The sequence below is a fragment of the Cynocephalus volans genome, chromosome 6 (genome assembly GCF_027409185.1).
Source record: "Cynocephalus volans isolate mCynVol1 chromosome 6, mCynVol1.pri, whole genome shotgun sequence".
In the NCBI taxonomy this organism is placed as follows: domain Eukaryota; kingdom Metazoa; phylum Chordata; class Mammalia; order Dermoptera; family Cynocephalidae; genus Cynocephalus; species Cynocephalus volans.
The window spans coordinates 17,936,176-17,947,449 of record NC_084465.1 but is presented as its reverse complement, the minus strand read 5'-3'; the positions used below and the strand labels follow the sequence as shown (position 1 = coordinate 17,947,449).

Below are 11,274 nucleotides of genomic sequence, written 5' to 3'. Positions count from 1 at the left end.
AAAATAATAAAGTGTAAATAATAATAACTAATGTAAAAATATTTTTAAAAAATTAGCACCAGGAGAAATCAGAACTACTAAAAAAGAAGCAAAATATGCAGAACAGAAGGGCTTTCAGAAATACTGTTGACAACAAAATAAAAAGGCTAACATAAATTATGTGACTCTTACTGTCCACTAGGAAACAGTGGACAGCAATTTCTCACTTTAAAAAGTACATTTTTGCATTCACCCCCAGAATAGAAAAGATAGCATCATTTCATGATAAAAATGTTTCTAAATTAATTTAGCTTTATAAAAATTCATTACCTTGTCCCTGTTTCTGAAATGTTATGTTACTGCAGGGCAGTTAAATTTAAAAAAAACCCAACACTTTACATAATGACATTTGGGAATATTACTATAACAAACGCAGCAAAGGATTTCATGAAGCTGCCTTCTTTGTGCTTTGTGGTACCCCTTGATGAAAACAAAGAACAAAACATCCAAACGTAACTCAGTGAAGATAGTCGGGTCGGGGCAGAGGGGAGGGGAGAAAGGGAAGGGCCACGTGAAATGAGCAAGGTATACAGACTTCTGGAGGTCCATCCTGATCCACAGAAAGAAGGGATACAGTCCAGACAATGGATGAACCACACATCTTTCAAAGTATAGCAATCCGGCTTTAGTGAATTTCAATAAGAGGTGAAAAGGACACAGACTGAGGTAGAAATCTCTGGTGAGAACCCAAAGGCTATGGACTCTATAGTGTTGCTGAGGATTGATCTACAAAAGCTGAATATCATATCAGCACAGTAGGGCTGACTTCCTTTTATGAAAATTAAGGAGCCTCATTAAAGGCCATCCCACATCAGCACGGAGGAGGGCCCCAGTAATAAAAGGCCATGTACAAAACGACAAAATGAAGACATACAGAGAGTAGACACACAGGAAACTACGCACTCACACATACATTTTAAAAAATGCAAATCAAAAGGCAGTATCCTTTAGCACCTATAAGCTTAGCAAAAGTGAAGAATATCTTTAAAAATTCAATATTGTGCAGATTTTAAGAAAAGAGGTATATTCGAAATTTGTTAGAAAGAACTGAAATATCCCAGAATAAGGGAAGTAGTTAAATAAACTATGACATATTAACATATCTGTGCAAAAGTGATGAATGTGAGCAAATATAGAAAGATGCTTATGAAACATTAAGTAAAAAAGAATTGCATACAAAGTGCACATACACAATGGAAACTGTGTATATGGGTGTATAGAAAAACACTGGCAGGACCACAGAAGAAGTCAACAGAAACCTGCCCATTTAAGAGCTCCATCCACCCAGCCTGTGGAAAGCACTCAGGAGCTGCAGGCAGACGCTGCCATCTTCAGGATCTGCCACGGACTAACCCATCTCCATTCAGTTTTACCTTCTCTTTGCTCAATGTCCAACCTCATCCCCAACCGCCCACCCCCAACTTTATCCTCCCAATCTGACATTTTCTCCTTTTTCCATCTTTACTTCTCACAACACACTGTGAGGTAGACATTATGACCATTATTAACAAATGATTAAATGAGTAAATGGTTACAAATGAAAGCTCAACAGAAGCCTTGTTTTCACATCTTCCAAGCTGGACAAGCTGCTTCTTGTTCGTGGAGGCCCTTTAAGGTTTACCTGGGCAGGGCTTCTTGGCCGACTGAGCAGCGACAGAAACCAGAGGACTGGCTTCTGCAGCCCCAGCTACATGTACGCCATGTTTCTCAGAGCCCTGGGAATGCTCACCAGAAGAGGCTGAATTATCTAAAAAGGAGAAAGAGGTAAGCTTTCCTAAGACACCCCTTTTATCCCTGTAAGTTTCATTTTATGTTGGGAGCAACAGACCAGCTAACCAGACTTCACACAAGATTCCCCACACCCTGGATTTGGAGAGTTCGTGTCTTCTGGATTAAAAAAAAAAAAGTCATATATATATGGAGAGAGAGAGACTGAGATAGACACACACACACACACACACACACACACACACACACACACACACACACACACACACTGTAAACAAGGGTACTTCAAAACGTTCATGGAAGGACTCATCTTTTAATTCTATTTTTCCATGAACGTTTTGAAGTACCTTTGTCTACATCTCTATAGCAAGCAGAAGGTCACCATTTCATATTTAGACGACACTCTCTAAACAAGGCCAGATGAAGATAATGACAGGCCCTAGACATAGTATAGAGTAGAAGGTCCCTGCCACTATTTGTGATTCATTAGACGGCTCTGACACTGGTATATACAGAGCCTTCAAACACATGAAGTCTGCCATCAATATCCCAACATGAGAAAACTCCATATTAAAAGCTTAGAGACCGCCTGTGGTGATTTGGTTTTCCCAGCAGCAATCCTTTTAAGCCCACCACCCACTGATTTTTAGCTACAAGCAAATCTAATAAAGTAACCTGATTGTATTGTAACTAAAAGAACATCAAACCACACTTTGTAGACTTTACAAAATGACCGAAAGACTATGAAGTAACATGGGAAGATATGTATGGTGTTATATAAAATGAAAATTTAAGATACTAATGTGTTCATTGAGCAAAACTGGATTAGCGTTTATACAGTAATAGAACTGAAGGGCATACAACAAAATGGTAACAATTATTGTGCATTAGAGTGAGTGGAACCATACTCAATTTTTTATTTCTAGTCTCTATTTTCCAAATTTTTCTGTAATGTGGATAAACTTACTGAAAAATTAAAAAGAAAAAATTTTGATTCTATTTAATAAAAGAAAGCCATCCCTACATTTTTACCTTCCAGTTGCTGGCTCATCTCATCCTTCTTCCTAACCAACCTCTTAAAAGACTGTTCTACCTGCTTCCTAACCCCCAATTTACAGAGAGCTACACTGTTGAAACGCTTGGGCAGATTCTATTACCTGGCAATGCTGAAAATCAACTCCATCCCTTCTCTCCTTGGCTTAGAATCACAGTTCTACATCATAATATGTTGATTGTCCTAAGCTTTCCCAAGGACAAAGCTACAATTAAATATGAAGTGCTTTGTCCCCAGACTCACTTTCAAGTCACTGTTCTTATTTCTCTACAGTGAAGAATCTCAAAACTACACTGTTGACAGTGCTTTGTCTACCGCTGCTATTCCTACCTTTATTTTCAAGCATCTTGTGCAGCTTCATATGCTTGTAGGTAGAGATTATCTGATAATTAACAACACTTGGAATATTCAGTCCTTGGTCCTGTAGCAACTTCAGGGCTGTGGCATGAATGAGCTGATGGGACCGTTTGCAGGTCGGAAGCTTGCACTCTCCTCTGACAAAGGATTTGCAGACGTGAAACTTGTTGCATTTATCCTTGAGGTTGCAGTAGCCATAGAGGGCTTCACCTTTGTTGTAGAGCAAACAGACCTGGTACAGAAATGAAGCAACACTTGAAATATCAGTTAATATCTTTTTAGCTAATAAACGACAGCTTCTCTAGCTAAAATGGTGATTAAATGGCATCTTCTGATCATCACTGGCTGTTAAAAATCTTTGGGTGAAAGGCTGCTGGATAGTATAATAGTGCCCCACCCAGACCTCCCCCCGCTATGAGTGCTGGCTGCCAATGACTCACAGCTGTCCCTCTCTTACCTGAGACCCTCGGTTGACCTGCTCTCCTCCCCCAAATCCTGCAGCCAATGAGGAGGGACTTACATGGAGGTACAAAAGCTGTCCTCCTTGCCTCAAGATTGGAACAATTTTTCAGCATAATTTTTGTTCCATAGTCCTCCCAAATCAAGTAAAGGCCAGACTTTACCTTGCTTCTAGCTCTTCCTTCCCTATATCCTGCTTCTGTCTCTCCCTTACAGGGCTTTCCTGAAGAGCACGCCTTCAAAAAATCATATCACCTGAGTCCCTACCTCAGGCTCTGCTTTCAGGAAAATCAACCTTAACAGGTAGTATGATCATATATAATTTATGATCCAGACAAGAACACTTTTTAGGATGCAAGAGAGCACTATTAATAATTACAGTGGGAGAACTAATGTAAACTGCGTCTTCCTTAGGCAAACCAAGGCCATACTGATGGGAAACTTTATAATGATGGATCAGACTGTCAACTGTGAAATCACTAATCAGTCATAACCTCATATGCACAAAAAAAAGGAGAGAAATTATATGCCTTCTGATGTAATACAACAGGAAATACAACTGTCCAGGTTTTACATGAAAGTCTGACATCACAGGAAACCCTTCAGTCCCAGGCAAATGAGATGGTTAGTCACCTAACAATGCACTACATACACAAAAAATTCTTACTCTGAAATCAAACCTAGGGGCTGGCCAGTTAGCTCATTTGGTTAGAGCACGGTGTTATACACCAAAGTCAAGGGTTTGGATCCTGGTACAGGCCAGCCACCAAAATAAATAAATAAAATCAAACCTAACTCCGACCCAACGTCCAGATCTAACTGTCAGTTTACAGTAAATTAAGGGGATAGAGGAACATGTTAAATAATGTTACAGAAATGTAATCAGTCAAATCTAAAATGTGAGAAATGCTTCTAGACACAGATGACCTGATTTAAAACAAAATAGCATCCTACCTCTAATTGTGATACCAATTTTCTAAAGTGAACTCATAATTTTAATGTAATTCCTATTCCCGCCCCCCCAAAAAATTCCTATAAAATCATTTTAGAAATTTAAAGGATTCTAAAGCTTATCTGGAAAAGGAAACAAGATGATTAAACAGCAACAACAAAAAAAAGAGTAATGGGCATAGAGATTTGGATTATCATATATTAAAATATGAACTATTTTAATTAAACTGTGTGATACTGGTTCAAGAACACACAGGAGATCAAGGGAAATAGATCCTAGACTTAATCCAAAAATTAGGATTATCTGTTCCTTAAAGGTTTGATGGAACTTAGGGAGAAAAGGGGGAGATGTAGGCCAAAGGGTACAAAGTTTCAGTTAGGATGAGAAAGTTCTGGAGATCTATTGTATGGCACCGTAACTATAGTTAATAATAACATATTGCATACTTGAAAACTGTTGAGAGTAGATCTTCAATGTCCTCATCACACCAAAAAAAGACAACAATGTGAGGTGATGGATATGTTAAAATTGTAGTAATCACTTTGCAATGTAAGCATATGAAAACATCATGTTGTACATAAATATACAATTTTTATTTGTCAATTATACTTCAAAAAAGAAAAAAGAGATTTGATAGAAACTCAATGAGAAAACTATATAAGCCTGATGCCTTCCTGTAGAATACTTTTAGCTAATGCTTTAGGGTTTCTTTAATGCTTTAATTTTTTTAAAAATATTTAAGACTATACTGGCTTTTTATTTTTTCTTGACTTAATTTTGACAAGCTATATTTTTATAGAAATTTGTCCATTTCATCAAAGCTTCAGATGTGCCAGCATAAAATCGTACATAGGTGTCCCCTGTTGTCTCTTTCTCGCGTGCTGGTCTGTACCAGGTGCTGTATCTTTAGGTTAGGAGAGCAGTGAAAGCAGTCATCAGGCGTTTCCATACAAGAGCCATGAGGTTCCATTCTTGCTCCATCCACTGTGCTGTCCCTGGTCCCTTCTGTCTACGTGGCTTTGTTTTGTGCCACACACACACCTCCAGTCCCGGCTGTGGGGTCAAGGGTGGGCTCCCACTGGAAATGCAGCCGACCCACTGGCTGCTCACAGAACACTGAAGCAGTCTAATATGACGAGGTGAGCCCAGGCTCAAGATACCCAGGTGGAAACCACAAAGAAGATTCAACAGGCTTGACCACATAAAAAGGTTAAACTTCTATAAATCAAAAAATACCATAAAATTAAAAGGCAAATAGCAGTTGCACTGGCCCTTCTCTGTGAGAGAAGGGCTGGGCCCAGTCTCCTAGCTGCCACCGCCCTCCTCAGCCTTCCTGCCAATACCCTGCGCCAGCAGCTGCTCGGGTGTGCTTTCCGCCACGGCTGGAATGCATCTGGCTCACAACCATGACATATCAAACCTGGCTTCAACGCTTGAGGAAATAAAGAAGGAAATGGATGTGAAGAAGAAACCTCTTGGCTCCTAAGATCGACTCCAGGACTGCTGCCTCGAGGGCAGCCTCTGCCATCTGCACCAAAGGCTCCAGCTCAAACCTCCAGCTTCTGACTTTCTTTCCTTCTAGACGCTGAAATATCTTAGAGTTAAAATAGGGCCACTGTCATGAACCACCCTCTGTTCTCCCAGAATCTTCCCTTCTTCCCACCCCTCTCCTGGCACAGTGGGAGTGTCTATGATAAAACCATTATGCCAGATTAGAAAATTCTGCTTTTAATTGATGGTCTCATCTTCTTTTGGGATTCCTATTTTGTTTAAAAAAAATTTTGTGTATGGCTAAACAGAAACAAACATGCTAATCTTGCCGTTATAGCAATTATAATAGATGATTTTTAAGCATTTGAAGCTAAATCATGTTGCTTCGAAGCAATTAAAATTAATATCTAAGCCCCCCCCCCCAAAAAAAAAGTAAAGGGAGAAAAACATTTGTAACAAACGTGACCCTATGAGGGTGACTCCTTGGTGACTCACCTCTGGTAAAAGGCAGGGGTCATTCTGCAAAAGCAGGATCCGAAGCTGAGCTTCATTGAGGCCAAAAAGTCCATGGTTTTTCAGGACTTGGATGTTGACAGGTGTGTGGATATCATGGGAAAGGGTACAGGTAGACCTAGGAGAACATAAAGCAGAAACCCAGGTGGAAAAGGGGCCCATCTGTCAAAATCCTTGCCTAGAGCAGCTTTCAACTTACACGTGAAGTCCGACAGTTTTCCATGAGCCTATGGACAGTACAGCCCATAAACACCAACAGATAATAAGGGAGCTCTCCTTATTACCCCGGGTCGTTTTCACTTTCGGCGAGGATGCTCTAAAGCCAGGGGTACCCCTCTCCCCCCCCCCCCCCCCCCCCGGTCGTCGGCCTTGACCGAGGACGGTCACCTGTTCTTCAGGTAACTGCACTTGACCTCTCCACCTCAAACACTTGCGCCCCACCCGCCCCTGCCCACCAACGCTGAAAAGAAAGCGTCCCCACCCCCAGCCCACTTTAGGGGGTGGAATAAACCAAGAATAAGCCGAGGAAGACCCGGGACGTGGCGCACAGCCTACTGGAGTCGGCAGGCAGCCTCCACCCGCAGCTTCCACCCGCACGCAGCTGGCCAGGTCACCAGCCGCCACACGACCTGTCAAGCCACCCAGCCCTGTTTCCTGGGGCCACACTCGATCAGGGTTTCTAAACCTAGAGAGCACAGACCCCCTTCTGTAAAGCTGTGGTTATGTGGGAACGGGCAGTCTCTGGCTGAAGGGTCCACGGATCTCAGAGGGCCACGGGAGTAAGTGAACTTCAACGTCCCCATCCCGATTGAACCCGGCCGTGCTGCGGAGGCTCCGGGGGCCGGGGCGGCAACTGTTCCAGCGGGGGCTGGCGAGGGCCTCTCAGTGGCGCGGCCCGCCCTGCTCAGGCCGCCGCGCCGCTGAGCGCAGGGGAGGCCTCGGGAGCGGCGTGAGGGCCCGTGCGCCAGGCCGGCCTCCCGGAGGGGTCGCCCGCCCCGGCCCCGGCGGCCCCGGCCCCGGCCCCTCTTCTCCTCTCCCTTCTCTTGGCGCGGGCTTCCAGCCGCACGGGTCAGGCCGCGGCCCGCGCGCCGCCACCGCGTCCCCGCCCATGGCCGACCGCCGCCCCCTCCGGCCGCCAGGCCCGCTCACCAGCAGTCCCGGTGGGGGCACTTGCCCAGCATGTGCCGGCGGCAGAAGTGCAGCTGGTCGCAGGCCTGGCACTCGCCGCGCTGGTAGCGGGCGCAGAGGCGCGCGGAGGACACGGCCACCACCCTCCAGGCGGAGGCGCCGCCGCCCGCGCCGGCCGCCGCCTCGGCCTCGGCGTCCCCGAGGCCGTCCCGCACGTCCACCTCCTGCAGCAGGAAGCGGTCGGGCCCCGCGCGCTGCAGCACGTCCCGGAGCTTGGCCTCCGACAGCTCCACGTAGCCGCGCAGGTCCTGCAGGAACATGCGGCCGCCGTTGGCGCACAGCACCTTGGTGAGGAACGAGCACACCGTGGGGTCCGCCATGCTCGCTGGCCGCCCGGCCTGTGCGCGCAGCGCGGACACCCGGGCGCACAGACTCCTCCCAGTCACGTCCCTGCTTCGAGCCCACTTCCCGGGGACGCGCCTGGGCAAGGCCGGGCGAGCGGCGACCCCCCGACACGGATGCAGGCGGGGGCAGCGTTTACTGGGCGCCTGCTCGGTGCCAGGCACGGCTCAAGGTGAGTCCTTGCCTGGAGGGGCTTGTGTGGTGGGGACACGCAGGGAAATGAGATGGCTGCCAGTACTGGTTAGGGCTGCAAAGACTATAAAATAGCTAAGGTGGCAGGAGGTGACTGGCTGGCAGGGGACGGTCTCTGAGCAGGTAGCCACTGGCCACGGGTCGCTGCTGTGCGCTTTTGAAATGTGGCTAGTCTGAACTGAGAGGTGGTGTAAGTGTGAGACACACACACTGGATTTCCAGGATTTAGAATGGAAAAAAAAAAAAAAAAAAGAAAATATCTCATTAATAGTTTTATATTAATCACAGGTTAAGATGATAATATTTTGGTTATAGTCAGTTAAGTAAAACGTTAGGACAATTTCATCTGTTTCTTTATTTTTCTAATGTAGCTACGAGAACATTTTAAATTACATATGTGGCTTACCTTATATTTCTCTTGGACAGCACCGATCTAGACCTGTACATGTGTTAAGCCTTTTTGCCCAACATCATGCTCATTTAATGAACATTTATTGAGCCAACAGCTAATGCAGTGAGGGTACAAAGACAAATAAGACAGTTGGGGAACTCAACCAGCCTGGTTGCTGTCTTACAAGGGGCTTGTGAGGATTACATGAGTTAATGTCACCTAATGTAAAGAAGCTAGAGAGGAAGGCAACTAGCCAGATGCCAGAAGACCTTCTCTGCCATGCTAAGAAATTTGGACTTATATCCTAAGGACTTTGGGAAGCCACTGAAGGATTTTCAGCTGAGCAGTGACGTGATCCCTCTACCTAGAATACTTGCCCCTGATCTTTGCGTGCATGTCTCCTTTGTGTCATTCAGCACTGAGCTTCAATGTCTTCTCTTCAGCAAGGCGTTTCCTGACCTCCCAATCTAAAGTAACCCCCAGTCTCTACACGGAACTTACCATGGGTATTTTTCTTGTTTATTTATATATTTATTTGCAGAATTCAAGCTCACAAAAGCAGGAATCTTGATTCTCCTGTTCATTGCTGTTGTCCTCATCACCTGAAACATATTGCTGTTGGCCAGTGCCTGGCTCTATTGCAGGATAGGTGTTTTTAGAAAGACCCCTGTTAGCAATAAGAAGGATGGATTTCTAGCAAAGCAAGACAAGAGAGGGAGTAAAGGAAGAAAAACATGATATGAGGGACTATAATCCCAACTTTTATTGTGCTCAGTTGACCGTGGACAATCCAAGGTAAGACACGCACTGGGCAGTGGTATTATACATACAGGTCTAGACCTTAGGGGAGATGAGAAGGGAAGGCATGTAGATTTGAGTGACGTCAGAGTTTTAGGTAACTGAAGCTATGAGAGTTGATAAGGTCACCCAGCAAAAATAAATAAAGTGTGAAAAGCAGAGGTGGGAGAATAGAACCCTGGGGAATACCAACACTAAGGAAGCAGGTGGAGGAAGGGAAAGATCAGAAGGAAACTGCAGTAGCCTGTGTCCCTTTGGCACTCAGCATTTGCACTTGGACTCTCTGCCTAAGGTATTCTTCCAGCAGAAGAATCGAGCTTGCCAGCATTACAGGCAAGCTGGAATTATCAAGGAGTTAACACCTCCAGGAAGAGCCCCCAACCAGTGATGTGATGGAATTGGTGGTGTGGAGATTTACTCAGACCCCCAGAGTTGGTATGAGGATTATTTTAAACTAAAGATATTTGAGATTTAACAGATGTAGAGAGGCGGCTTCGTGGAGCTTCTCTTATCTCATTAAAAGCAGAAGCTTCTGGCGATGAGGCTGCCATCCATTCCCTCTCCAGGGGTTTTATGGACATCTAAAGCTAGGGGTGTTGAGTGAGTTGTCCACAATGAACACTGAAGGAAGATGGGAGGATTTATAGTGGAGAGAAGACTGAAAGCCAGAAAAAGTCTTCAATGAGTGTGGAGAAGCGACCATAAGCAGCCAGGAGTATATGAAGGTGTTAATGGGGGATGGGCAGAGAGGTGAGAAGGAAAAGGTAAAGACAATTCCCATAGAGAGGTGACATGGTAGTGCACTTAACCTGTGGACTCGGGAGCCATACTACCAGGGTTCATAATCCTGCTTCTGTTACTCATTAGCCATGATACCTTACACAAGTTATTCAGCCTCTCAGCAGAGGTTAGAAGAGTGTGATACCTGAAGTCTGGGAATAAAGATCATTCGTGGGGTAGTGTGTAGAGGAGAAAAAAGAAAAGATCCCAGAGCAGACTACTGGCGAATGTGGAGTTTGGGGAAGAAAAGAGAGACATTAGATGCCAGGGAGTTCACAAGGGAATGCAAAAGAAAAACAGGGAATGAGATTGAGGATGGTATTCTAGGATTAGAACTTTAGGACTTAAGCAGTTACTTGAAAGTTCTGGTGTATCAGCCAACTTAGATTCTAAAGCTCATGCTCAAGCTGATGGCCACTTCAGGGACACACACTGACATCACTGCTGTAAACTCATCCACTCCATACTTAACCTTCTCCATGAAACCTGCCTGTTATCCCCTGCAGTCTTTTGAAGACATGTCCTGGAATACAACCGCAGGGTATCCCACACACTTCGCACTCAGTGTATTGCCTCCCATGGTAGTTATCTTACAGTAGTTAAGGTATGACTGGGAAGTGGTTGCTATCCAGCTTCACTTCCACCCAATGCTGGACTGAAGAGTCCACCCCAGAAACCAGATAATGGCAGATTTTATTGGGAGCCTGCTATGACAAAGTAGATAAACACATAGAAAAAATAAGCCAAACCTCAAACATCTGTTTATGCTTGGTTTGATAGCATTTTCATGTATTTGAATGAGGGTACTTTGACACTAATGGGTTTGCAATACCTCGTTTTATTTATATTGAGGTCGACATTCAATGATAGCTTTACCTTCACTTTATCAAATCTATGCTGCTCCCCCTCTTCCCCCATCTGCAGCTTTGTAATCAGAAAAGAATGAATGGAGAAGGGCTTTTGAAGGAGAAGTGGCTGACAGGACAAATC

The 11,274-nt window shown here is 44.8% G+C and overlaps 1 protein-coding gene across 1 annotated transcript; it reads right to left on the bottom strand.

Moving 5' to 3' along the window:
- Positions 1-1,576: 1,576 nt before the first annotated feature.
- ZC3HAV1L (zinc finger CCCH-type containing, antiviral 1 like) lies at positions 1,577-8,102 on the bottom strand. The gene is made up of 4 exons (XM_063098572.1): positions 7,743-8,102; positions 6,576-6,711; positions 3,152-3,410; positions 1,577-1,786 (listed from the first exon to the last, which is right to left on the bottom strand). Exons 1-4 carry the CDS (start codon positions 8,099-8,101, stop codon positions 1,650-1,652), a joined length of 891 nt encoding a protein of 296 aa, XP_062954642.1. The 5' UTR covers position 8,102; the 3' UTR covers positions 1,577-1,649.
- Between the last annotated feature and the right edge of the window lie 3,172 nt (positions 8,103-11,274).

Bases quoted from the DNA above. Each gene is read 5' to 3' on its own strand.
- ZC3HAV1L (XM_063098572.1), bottom strand. From the start codon at position 8,101: ATGGCGGACCCCACGGTGTGCTCGTTCCTCACCAAGGTGCTGTGCGCC. The intron at 3,411-6,575 runs GTGAGTCACCAA...TTTCTGTACCAG, and splicing joins ACCCCTGCCTTTTACCAGAG to GTCTGTTTGCTCTACAACAA. The intron at 1,787-3,151 runs GTAGGAATAGCA...TCTCCTTTTTAG, and splicing joins CAAGATGCTTGAAAATAAAG to ATAATTCAGCCTCTTCTGGT.